At 41.0% G+C, this 13330-nt stretch overlaps 1 protein-coding gene across 1 annotated transcript; it reads left to right on the plus strand.

Moving 5' to 3' along the window:
- The first annotated feature begins 775 nt into the window (after positions 1-775).
- gpr146 (G protein-coupled receptor 146) lies at positions 776-13014 on the plus strand. Its single transcript, XM_079642698.1, has 2 exons — positions 776-1069; positions 8250-13014. Exon 2 carries the CDS (start codon positions 8285-8287, stop codon positions 9284-9286), a length of 1002 nt encoding a protein of 333 aa, XP_079498824.1. The 5' UTR covers positions 776-1069; positions 8250-8284; the 3' UTR covers positions 9287-13014.
- Positions 13015-13330: the final 316 nt, after the last annotated feature.

Consider the following 13330-nt stretch of genomic DNA (forward strand, 5'->3'; position numbering starts at 1 on the left):
TGAAATGGAACACATTTGTGTGTGCATTGAAAAACACAAGTGTGGATCCGGAAATACAAGTTTGAATCCTTCTGTGTGCATGTGTGTATTATGAGACTGTTCTGAGCCCATAGTACATGTACTAACACCACTAACACGTGCAATATAATTCGAAATAAATTAGGCTTGGATCATACTGAATGTGTTGCTTAAGAGTTTGCTAACATATCTGTTGTTTTGCTGTTGTTAAGCACTGCCCTTATTTACCTTGATTAAAATAAGACTTTCTTAATTTTTTGATGATTTGATCGTAGAGGAATGCCAAGTTTTCTTCCCTAATTGAAGGTATCACGAGGTGAGTAATTTATATTCAAATCTTTTTTTTGTGGTTGAAATCTTTTTTTTTTAGGTTAGTAATGTTTTAAGGTTAGGGTTGGGTTCAGGTTAAGGACAACACATCATGTAGTAACACAACACACAAACAAGATGCAATTTGCAACTGCAGCACATTCAAACATATCACTCAGGAAGTGACACTGATAGATACTTACAATTAGTTAAATTGTTCAAACAAATTGTGAAATATTTATCAAGGTGAAGGTTTGAATTAATGTGTGTTTGGTGTGTGTTTGGTGTGTGTGTGTGTGTGTGTGTGTGTGTGTGTGTGTGTGTGTGTGTGTGTGTGTGTTCCCCTCAAACTCCCTCGCGCCCCACCTCCCAGCCCAGCTTCCAATCAGAGCAGACAACGTCCATTGGGGCCTCGCGACCGTAGAGCAGAGAGGAGACGGTGGGGGAGGGTCACGTGTGTACACACTAGTGTAGGCTCAGCAGCACTCTGCAGTAGTAAAGTCTGCAACGGACAGCCCCTTTTCAGAACAAGCCTCGTCCGAAAAGTTGATAGATAAACTCAGTCTCCACCGTAAGCCAGTAAAACGGTTCTTTTTAGGCTTTAAGAGCGCGTGGGAAGCTGAAGTGTGTATTTTAGGACCGCGTTTGTGAAATGAAACGACTGAGAAATGCCAGTGGAAATGCTACATCCAAACCCAATGCCGCCGTAGGTTTGCCACCGAGCCAAATATATACGTTTCTGGTGAGTTTTCCTCTTTTTTTTATAATTTCGCCAACTAATGAGATTCAGGGTGCCTTGAATATTCACCTTACAGTGGTAGAAAAGTCAATTTTCTCCATCGAGGATGAGTAGATGCGATGTTGAGTGACTGTGCCAACAATAGCCGCAGAAAATGGTAGATTAATGGTAAGAGCTGTGACAGCTCCGCACGCTTTGAACTGTGCAGTCAAGTGTGATGGAGAGACATGATGTGCGCAATAATAAATAGACACGTTAGAAAGGCTGGTTTGTTTTTCTTACCCTTGTTCGGCTGTTGTAGCTCCACTGTTTAACAACATGTTTATATTTGGAAAGCAACACCTTAGTTTTCTCAAAGTGCTGGGAAAAAAGTTGTTATCAGTTTAATCAGAGTTCTTGAAGTTTAAAACTCCCTCACTGTCAATAGAATGTGTGGCTTTAAATAGACTTGTCTTTGCTTGAATAATAGCCTATATGACTCTTGTTGACATGACATCAGCCATTGGGCATAGAGATAATCAGATGTCATAGAGTTAATTAACCATATGTGATGCTTATAACTAGAAGACTCAAAGATGAAGGCAGCCTTTGTTCGTAAATCCCAGGCCATCAATGAGTAATTACTACGTTTTTAGATATGTTTATTCGTTTGAACATCCATACAATATAGGATCATACTTGTTGAAGAATTATACAAATGATAGATTATTGTACTCACAAATCATAGAATATATTCCATGTAATGATAGTGTTTTTTTGACCAAGCTTGACACCTTTTATTTTGAAAAATGATATCAAGACTTTTTAATCAGCTTTAGAAGACATTATTTAATCATTTGTGACCCTTACTTTCGAATCATGTTCGACTCTGCAACCAGGAAGACAAGTGAACGCTCCTGAAGTAGTTCAGATCAGATAAGTCTTTACGGTCCCACCAAATGAAATGCTTCTTTAGATTTAGGCTTTGCACTTGTTGTTGTCAACTTCATCCATGTGACTGAAGGGGACATGGGTCGTGTGGGCCATGGCTTAATGGCGGTAAGCCTGCTTTGTGCTGACCATTGAACTCTGTTTGACTTTGTTGATGCCTGTCACAGTTCAACATGTTGCCAAAAAGACGCTGAGGAAGCTGTCTTGACAAGCTGTGACCTGTGCTTGACCAGAGTTTCTTACCATGGAAGTTCATATGAAACATGACTACTGCCAAAAGACATTTCTGACATTGTTCAACTCCCTCTTGAGTCAATTCAATCGTCAACATTTTGGACCGTTTCTGCGATAAACCTGTCAAGATTTTAAAATGTTGGATTAGCAAAACAGTGGACAGGTAGATAAGTGACCTGTTTGATCAGTTTGCTTAAAAGTCTGTTTTCCTTTTGAGGAATTCATATCTTAAGTTATCTTTCCTGCAACAAAATTCCAGCGCTCTGACTCAAATTCTTAAGGCCCGGACACACCAGGCCGATTTCGGCCATCGATAGATGTCTGGCCGTCGATGAGCATCCTGTCACCCTACTCGGATTGGTGTGTCCAGCACCGTCGTGCCTTTTCGGCCGTGCCGACACCTTCCGCCGGCAGCTTAGCGAATCAGTGCATGAGAAGCGAAACGGAAGGGAAGAAGGCACACGCAGACGGCTATTATTTTTCTTTTTCCAGTACCGCACTAAACATATTTTTGATTATAAGTCTTTATGTGAAACAGTCTGTTAAACAGTCTGTGATGGACGAGAGTGAAAATGGAACGCACGCTATTTTTTGTTTCTATATATCACGCAGTCTGTCTTCCAGTTGCCTCTTTTGAATGACGAATACACACTACCGCCGCCTGCTGGTAAGGAGAGTTATTGCCACTCAGGCATGCGCAGTGCATACGTGCTACTTGGCCGTTGGCTGAAGTCTTTGCGGTGTGTTCCAGTGAGACTTTTTGACCAACACGCAGGAGACGTGAGGCGACACAACAATCGGGTCCGTCGGAACGTGTTCTTTGGTGTCAGTTTGGTGTGTCAGGGCCTTTAGGGACAAATGATGATTTGGGGAAAAATGTCACGATTATATTAAACCCTTCCACTTTAATCGGTAAAGTATTTGAATCACCCCTTGGTGATATTCATTTACAAAATGTTAGTCATGAATGACTGAAAAGTCAGATGGCTCATTAATAATCCCTGTTAATAGACTGCTTTCCAAGAACAAAAGGTTTAGAAATGCACTAGAACCGGAAAGATTTAGGGGCTGGAATAATAGGCATCTTAATGGCCTCTCATACTGTAAGTAGTTTAGCAGTTATGTGGGTAGATACTCATTATACTTATTCAATTGCTAAGAAACTTCATGAATCAATGTGATTCTGTTTTACTTTGCTTCTGACATTGCTGCCTAGTCACTGCATGTGCAAATGTGAGTCATGTATTTTCTATCTGTAGTTGCTGCTCCGCTGCACGCTGCTGCAGACGCAAGGAGCGAATCATGTGACATCACTCAGTACTTTCTGAGAAGAGCCTGTAAATTCCAGTAAAGATATATGAGGGGTGTGGGCCCAGAATGTCACACTAACTCCCATCAGACGGCGATATCTGGCCTTCAAAATGCTCAGACGTCAAGCACGTGGGCGCCACTCTTACGAGATAATGTTTGGTGGGGCTGAAGCGCGCTGGAACACACCCCCCCCACTCCTCTGGGAATATTTAACTTAACCGCTTTTGACACGGACTGAGGCAAAAAGTTCAGAAGGGGCTTAACCAAGTCTACAACTGCAGTCCAAGTCGTGCAAGAAGAACTCTCACTAGAGCTTAGGCTATTCTTACTTGGCAATGTCATTTACATTAGACTCCTTTAGGATATGCAAAAGCCACCTTCTCCTGAACTTATTGTTGTATACTTGCATGCATTCTTCAATAACTAATATGCATTGTTAAATGACTGCATACATATTCTTCAAAGAGAACTTTATCAGGAAGTACACATGTTTTAATAATAGCAGAATATAGCTCCTGTTCCTGTTTATTTGAACGGCGTATCTCTGACCTTAACTCAACTCTGTTTTGCATCACTTCCATCTGTATGTGGCAGAAACTAGCATGAGCTTCAAACAGACATACTGTAGCTCATATATGAGTAGGAGGAGACGTTTTTCTTTCACCTCACTTCCCTCAGTGGAGTGGAAAAGTAGAGATTTTATTATCATGGGCTGCTGGCAAACTGTGCAGAGCTAAAGTGCATGACAACACCAACGCAGAGTTTGCTCAGAGTGATTTGATTCAGACACAGCAACGCTATCAGTGGATATTCACAAGTTTAATATGAAAGCTATTATTAAAAACATTAATTACTTAAAGGTGGGGTAGGTAATTTTGGAGAAACCAGCTCGAGTGCGCTAGAATTTGAAAATACACAACCGGAAAAAATCTGCCACTTCCTTACAGAGCCCCTCCTCCAACACACACGAACGCGCACATGACCAATGAGGGCACAAGATAAGTTTGTGCACAGATGGAAGGCTGACAGGCAGGTAGGCCATCCAGTTATTTTAGCCGGGCCAGCTAAAATGATTGGTCGCGCTTTTTACAGTACTATGGCTTCCACAAATGACATTTTTTAATACATTTTTTGTCAAAATACTTAAGATATTCATTGCCATCGGGATGTTAAGAGCATTCCATGCAATATAACAAAAAGTGCATCTCGAGCCGGTTTCTCAAACTTACCTACCCCACCTTTAAGGCGATAATATCTGAATGTGATTTATTGTGCAGTGATTTGGAGGAATTGCTGTGGTATTGCTTACTAATACCAGCATGTTCTTCTCTTTTAAGGTGCCACAACCACATTGCATTGTATCTATTCCTTGAGTGGTTTAAAAAGTGGAAAATTAAACATAATTAAACACTATGTCAAATTTGTTTCACTTTGAGTAAGTGAACGTTAGAAATTCCAGTTTCAGTTTTCAGTTTACCAGTAAATTGCAAAATGTAAATGTCATAGCGTTAGAATTCATCTATATTCCCCCATCGCTTTGTCTTTGTCTTGTGTCAAACACTAGGCTAACACTGTCTTTACCCAGACTGTAAGGAAGCTCTTAGAAGTAGTAGAGCCAATGTGCTAATGAAAGGGTGGCTAAACCATCCGTACACAGCAGGTGCCAATGAATGGACACGACCGACCACAATGCCTTTAGTCTCACCAGCTATTCTTAAGTCATTTTCTCCTTAAGTGATAAGACGATGTTAAAGCAGTAAAAGATAAACAAACGTCTTCCAATTTCGAGAGAAGCACATCATCTATGGGAGAGCACCATAGCTGATTATGTTCTTGTGTCAAGGCCTGTTCATAGTAAATGAGTCACCTAGCTGGTTACGTTAGAGAGCCGTGTTTACAAGACATCTGAGCGGGGCTCCTGTCTTAGTGAGGACAGGTTGTTTTGTAAAGAGTAACTCTACACTTTCCAGCTCTGAGCCCCAGCCTCTATAATAGTCCCATTACAGCCAATTGGAGTAGTATAGAGGAGGGACCTTGTGTGTTTGCGTCTGTGTGTGAGGCTTCAGGCCAAAACAGCCCCTGAGTAGTGGTGTTACGTAAGTGAACAGAAGAATGTTTCCCCTTTACTGGTATCGTTACTCATCCTGCGAGAAAACAAAACTGCCTTCCTGCACTTTGCTCCGCAGAATTTTCAAGGGGGAGGCTTTGGGAGTAAATTCTGTTACGATACGTTTAAAAAAAAAAAAAGTGTTATGCTCTTTATTTTTCCCTTTTTAAAGCAGCTTCGGGACTGAAGCCAAACATGTGGAAAACCCAACTGCTAAAATTGTCACTGAGGAAATAAAACACAGTGACACTGCTTAGATGACTTATCACTGCGGCCCTGCGATAGCCCTGTGATCTCCCGTTTCCTTCCCTGAAGCTGTTTGAATAATTCACTTAAAGTGACCTGAGTTAATTATGCAGGCAGCATTACACAACCTTTTCAAATCCTGCAGGCCTGTCAAGCTCGCTCTCAAACACTCCCAACGTGCGCGCAGTCATCTTCTCTGACCTCACCGTGAACTCCAACCCCGCGCCTTGATCTTAGCCGACCCTCCGCCAGAGCCTGCTTCACATTTCACTCTTTATAAATCTACCCATCACCACGTGCCCCCCACTTCTTTGTATACTGCAGGGTAGCTTGTGAATGCTACTCCAGGTGTAGCTACAGTCTTAAGTGTTGTGTATATGTCACATCATTAATCCAAATATGTAAAGTAACCAAAGAAATGTAGTGGAGTGAAAGAACAGGATTTACCTCGGAACTGTAGTGGAGTAGAAGTACAAAGTAGCATAAAATGGAAATACTCAAGTAAACTACAAGTATCTAAAAAGTTATACAGGGCTTGAGTAAATGTACTTAGTTACTTCCCACCTCTGGAGCAGTCTATAAAGTGCCAGGCAAGAAAAGTGTTTGTTTTTTTGTCCTGGCTGCTTGACCATGTGAAAAGCACAAGGGCAGCACTGCGCAGCTAGCAATGCCCCCTGCATGTGACAGTGATAGAGAGAGAGGGAGAGAGCAGTCGAGCGAGACAGGAAAGGCTTGCCGAGGCGTCAAACACTTGCTCGGCCCCGGTGTGGCTCTGAAAGAGGAGAACGAGTGGGTTTCGAAACGAGACATATTGTGAGGCGTTTGTATTCAGCCAGTCAGATGCAGTGAAGTGAAATTAACAGTGTTACCCAGGGTACAATAGCTGTGCCGTGGCTGACTCGTTTTTTTTGTGTGTGGCAAGGCCTTGTTTGCTCCTAGAAACCAATTCCATTTTGCTCATGGAGGGGAAAAACAAGTGAATGTGGTGTGTTTTGTTGTGACTTCCTCAAAACTTGGACTAATACTTATAATTGCCAGCAGCAGAGAGTTTGACTTCAGTAATATAATAAGTGAGTAATGTCCGCTGGGATTTTCAACTCTCAGCTTAAACTTGTTACATTTTTTATCGCAGCCAAGCAAAACACGGAGCACACACGCAGAGCCGCACATAAACCATATCCATAATACATAAAACGTATGTCCATATAAGCTCACAGGAATTACGATGTGATTTTGGGTGTTTTATAATTCTGGTATTGCTTTAATTTCCTTTCCTCACAGGGTCTTAATACAGTGATAATATACAGGGTATAATGTTATGAACTTATTTTATTGGTCTCACACACGGAAATGAAACTGCATGCTGTTCTTTTCTTTTGAATTTCAATGAAATGCCATATGAATGTACTGGTGGTTCTATTGATAGTTTACCATATATTTACCACTATTTTGATAATCCTAGAATCGTTTTAATACATTATTCTTGCATATCTGTCAGAAAATGATCTCAAATTGGCGATTTCCTGCTTTCTCCTGGTTTATGTTTTATTAAAGTGAACACCTTTGAGTTCTGGACTAACAAAGAAGACATTTATAAACATCACCTCCGATTTAGGATGGATAGTTATAACTTTTTTATGACAATTTACTAGGGCTGCTCAATTAACCGTATTTTAATCGCAATTACGATTTTGGCTTGCAACGATTATGAAAACAACATAATCGAAATAAAACGATTATTTATTTTATTTTATTTATTTAAAAAAATTTTATTATTATTTTTTAAATTGTTTTATACATTTTTCAGTTGAATTGTACTTAAAGTTCAGGGTAATCAACTGTTAAAAACATACTGTTCAAAAAAATTTTTTAAATGAATGGATGTTTTCAAAGTAAATGGATAATCGTTTTTAATAATCGTGTCGTATCAATTTATTGACCCAAATAATCGAGATTATGATTTTTACCAGAATCGAGCAGCCCTACAATTTACACAAATCGTTTCATCTAGAAAATAACTGTTGGATTAATCGACTTCCTTGCATAAAAAAAAAGAAGTAACAAATATTACCTAGATCGGCTGTGTCCTTTTCTAAAGTTCAAATAGGCTTTAATGGCCTGCATGTCTATGTTTGCATATTTCTTGCACTTTTATCATCAAAATATTGGGATTTTATTATCTCTTTTGGAATAAAAACATTCTTAAGTTGAATGGACAGCAATCATAGCTTGTCTAGAAGAATTGTTGCAGCCCTAGATATTTGCCAGCTCTTATTTTGACTGCCAATTATTTGCAACGTTGACGTTATGTATCTGTTCCGTAACTAACTTGTGTCTCCCTCACTCTGCCTGCAGTGGATCTGTTGAGCGAAGCGCCCAGAGTCAGAGCGATGTGGCTCTGCCTGGTTTACAATGAGACGGACACCAGCATGGACTTCCGGCTCTGCCAGGACTTCGGCCTCTTCCTGTCCGTGTTCTCCCTCATCTACCTCCTGGTGTGCTTCCCGTTGGGGCTGTGCTACAACGTGCTGCTTATCGTGGTCAACCTCTCCAACAAGGTCTCCATGACCATGCCGGATGTTTATTTCGTCAACATGGCTATCGCGGGCCTGGTGCTCAACCTGGTGGCGCCCGTGGAGCTGCTGAACTCCTCCTTCACCCGCTGGCACGCGTGGGAGTACAACAACGAGGTGTACATCACCCTGCTCATCCTCTTCAACATCTCCTCCCTGGTCATCATGTACTCCACCACGCTGCTCAGTCTGGACTACTACATCGAGCGGGCGCTGCCTCGCACGTACATGTCCAGCGTGTACAACACCAAGCACGTGTGCGGCTTCATCTGGGGCGGCGCCGTGCTCACCAGCTTCTCTTCGCTGCTCTTCTACGTGTGCAACCACATCTCCACCAAGATGGTCGAGTGCTCCAAAATGCAGAACAAAGAAGCGGCGGACGCCATCATGATGTTCATCGGCTACGTGGTTCCTGCCGTGGCCGTTTTTTACGCCTTCGTGCTCATCCTGCGCATCAGGAAGGAGTCCACGCCCCTGGACCAGGACTCGGCCCGCCTGGACCCCTCCATCCACAGACTGCTGCTGGCCTCCGTGTGTGTGCAGTTTGTGCTGTGGACGCCGTACTACATGACCCTGCTGGTACACACTGTGGCCGGAGCGCCGGGGCACATTAGCAACACACATTACTTACCCACATATAACTTTCTGAGATGCGTGTCCAAGCTGCTGGCGTTCTCCAGCAGCTTTGCGATGCCTCTCATGTATCGACAGATGAACAAAAACTTTTCTAACAAGCTCCAGCGGCTGCTCAGGAGGCTGCGCTGCAGAACCCAGTCCTGCCCCCCTGAACGCTCCACAGTGCAGCAAGTGGTGACGTGAGACCCCATTCTGGGAGATTGTTACCCACACCCCTCTAACTCCCACTTTTTCAAGCTCTTGGCATAGCCGGCACTTACCCCCCCTCCCCCTAAAGGAGCCAGTATCTGATGGAGCTCCCTCGCTGCTCTGGACTGGGTTAAGAGCGACGTAGCTGACTGTGGAATTTCCTTCACCTTCCAGAACCTGATCTGCTCAGTTCTGCAGGGAGAGCACAAACAAAGCAAGAACCACTAAGTGCTGTTATTTGTTGTCACTGAGTGAAGCTCTCCACTAAGACACATAAGCTTCTAGTTTGAGGGCGGTAAATTGGCACATTAACTACCCAGCGCGGTGTTTTCACACAAACAGACGAGCACTCTGTCATTGCAGTCTGTGCCGCCTCCTGCATCGGCTGTGTTATTAATATTCTGAGAACAAGTTTGACCTATTCCTGATTCACTGTAGAGTCACATTGCCCTTTTAACGTTTAATCAGCCTGGCTTTCAAGGAGCGATTCTGTTTTTACCAGTGGAAGTGTCGAATGTCATGTCGACTAGTTTTAATATGGAAGGCCGATATCTGTAAAGCAGATTTGACATTGTTACAAATTACAACGATCAAGATATCTTCAAAGAACATTTAAAAAGTCAGTTCTGAATATCAATTTAACAGTTTGATAAGTGAGAATTTAGTTTTAGATATTGCTTAGGACTTGTCAAAATTACATTCTGGATATTTCGACTTGGAATTATCTTATATATATATTATATATTATGTGTCAAATTGATCAAAAATGAATTAATGATTTAAAAATGAATTAAATTCAATATATGCTATTGTTCGAATAGAAGTAAATGTTTTAAGAAAGGTGAAATCAAATTAAAGGTATGGTAGGTAATTTTGGAGAAACCAGCTCGAGTTCGCTAGAATTTGAAAATACACAGCCGGAAAAAATCTGCCATCACTTCCTTACAGAGCCCCTCCTCCAACACACACAAACACGCACATGACCAATACGTGCATGAAATAAGTTTGTGCACAGATGGAAGGCTAACAGGCAGGTAGGCCATCCAGTTACTTTAGCCGGGCCGGCTAAAATGATTGGTCATGCTTTTTACAGTACTACGGCTTCCACAGCTGTAGCCGTTTTGGAAAGAATTGTAAAGGATATGTTAGCTTGAATTTCTAACTTAAAAAGCAACTGTTGATATATACTATTGCTAATACCTCTACTGATTAAATGTTAAATGTTAAAGATGCTTGCAATAATGATATACAATTGAAGTCCAAACACGAATAATGAAATAATTCATGATGCTTTCTTCTGACACACTGGCAGAACCACCAAGCTAAAACATTTGAATTTGATTGTGTGTCAACATTGCCGACCCACGTTTTGTGCTGCCAGTGAACATCAGTGTTTTATCGCCTTCAAACTGAAAGCCTTGTCCACTTGAATGAGATGACAGCTCTGAATTTACAGAGCTGGATTCATCTTAAACTAAATTGTGTGATTCCTCATAATCAGAGCAAATAATCTTCTCATTTGTAAAGGTAGAGTACAGCATTGATGGTTTCTTCATTTCAAAAGCTATTTTCTTTCTCGGCACCTACACGTAGCTTCTGCTAAGGGGATGTTTCACTGTAATAAATAACACAGCACACAGGTAACATGTTTGCATAAACAATTAATATACATCACTTTAAAGTCACACAGACTACATTACACACCGCTCATTATTCAGGGTTCAGTCATAACCGGTATACCTCTTGTGATCTCTGCTGAAATCACATCACCTGTCAAGCATAAGCAGCTCAAATCCACTCTTTAAAAATCAGCTCATTGGTATGAGAACAGAGCCTCAGTCCAGTATGTGATTGGTTAAGGAAATATACATGAAGGCCTCACATGGTGAAGTCCCCACAGGGTCACAGAGCCGGACCTGAGGAGGAAGCATGGACATTCCCCGCATTGTGAGAGTGTTTGGGAAGTTTTATCCAGTGGAAATATGAAGCCTGACTAGTTCACATTTCAAAAACCTCTACACATGATGTATGACTCTGTCAACACCTGCAAACAGCAGATTTTAAACTGCCATGCTGATCTGCACTTTTCCCGTTAAAGCCGCTTCATGCCTGCCACTAAGCTAACGGACTGGACACCAGTTTTAAAAATCGAATTAAAACTTGTTTTTGCTTGAGGTCTGTTGCATCACTGCATTACTGGCCAGTTTGTGAATCTCCCTGTGAACAGATACATGCAGCGAGGTGGGGAATTCACTTGAAGACAAATAGAAAGTGAGCACACTGTTTTTTTTTACACTCAAATGCTAAATAAATAACAATCATATATATTTGTAGACAGTTTACACCTTCAAATGTGTTTTTGACTTTCACTGTAAATGCCGCATGTGCTAAATAGATTCAATGCTTATCATACATCTGTTAACATTCACAATATATCACACATTTTCTTTAACACCTAGGGATATTTTTGTCCACGTGGGGTATGAAACGGTTCGCAGCAGAGCCCCACCCTCTGTTCGTGTATCCACAATCAATCAGTGAGAAGGACTGTTTATTTGCAACTGAGGCTGTGTGTTTACATTATGTGCTGCAATATGTGCCGCCCCATAAAAAAAAAAGTTGTCTGGATCGTGACACGGTGAATCATTATTTGAACTCGGATCAAAGTCCTAATGCATTCGGGATTGTAAGGCAAACAGTAGCACACTGTCAGATGGTAAGTGGTTTGTGAATGTCTCATGGAGGACGTGTAAGCAGCATTGTGTTGTATTGGTGTTCATTATCAGCCCAGAATTGGTGCACTTCTGTTATGCAATTATTGAAACCCCCAACTATTATTTAAGAAACGGGCCTACAATGACACTTGATTATATTCTTGAGCGTGACATTTGAACATGTTCCAATTGGTATTTTGATGAAATTTATCCAGATGTAACTAACTTTATTTTCATTCAGACATCCAACAAATAACATGTATTTTTGATAATTAAGTTTAAAGGCATTCACCTGTCAGTCCAAATCTTCATCCCCCCCAGGATAAAGTATTCTTACTCCGATTGATTATGACTATCTAACTTTACCATGTTGCCTTTACACACCGCAATGTTTTGCAAGATTGCTTGAGTTGATATGTGCCATCTAAATTTGAATTTCTCTTTAAATATCTAAAGTAAGTAAGAGACGGGACCTAAAACAAACTTCTTGGCAAACGTATTAATGAGCAATCAGCAAATATTGGACTTACTGCACGATGCACACAACTGGATAAATAAATAAATTAAATCCGACCCAACTCCAATTACTGCTGCAGCCTGAGTTTGGTTTATTATTCCAGAGGGGCCAGAATCTCACATCAGGGCGAAAACATTTGAATAATAATCACTGCACTCAGTTAAATTGCTGAAGACACCAGAAGTGTAAAAACACCCTCCAAGTTCTCGTGTGTCGCATGTACGCAGATGCATTTTAACTATTTGAACGGCAAAACCTCAAGAGTCCACTTTTTCAGATGTGATGCTTTTTATGACTGTGTATGCAAGTGTATAATGTATAATACAAAAGAATGTGTATATATTGTATGTGAGAGATTTACAGGAAGATACCATGCTCTTTCCAAAACACAGTATTATTTTCTGAGAGATATATTTAGATTCTGTAAGTAATCTACTCTATTTTCAACTGAGTCAAAGACTGATTAAACAATAAACTAACGTTGATATCAATCCTTTTATTTCATTGAAAAGCAACATAGTGATGAAAGTGTGCTAAAACATCTGTCGTTATGCAAACTTTGGGTACATCCAAGTGTCTTTAACATGCATGTTCTCTAATATCCAACAGAGGGTGAATCCACTGGTGGCTAAAAGAAGTCAGATTGTATTGAAGTCTGATAAAATGATCTACTCATATTTGTGATTTATTGTCCTAGTTAACATGTTCTCTAAAGCTAGTTTCACTTCAGTATTTTCATTTAATAATTGATGGTCTCATTTAGAGTGCAGAAATTAATACGCAGCATATGCTTTAGGGTGGGGCTAC

This window comes from Notothenia rossii (genome assembly GCF_949606895.1).
Source record: "Notothenia rossii genome assembly, chromosome: 8".
Taxonomy (NCBI): Eukaryota; Metazoa; Chordata; class Actinopteri; order Perciformes; family Nototheniidae; genus Notothenia; species Notothenia rossii.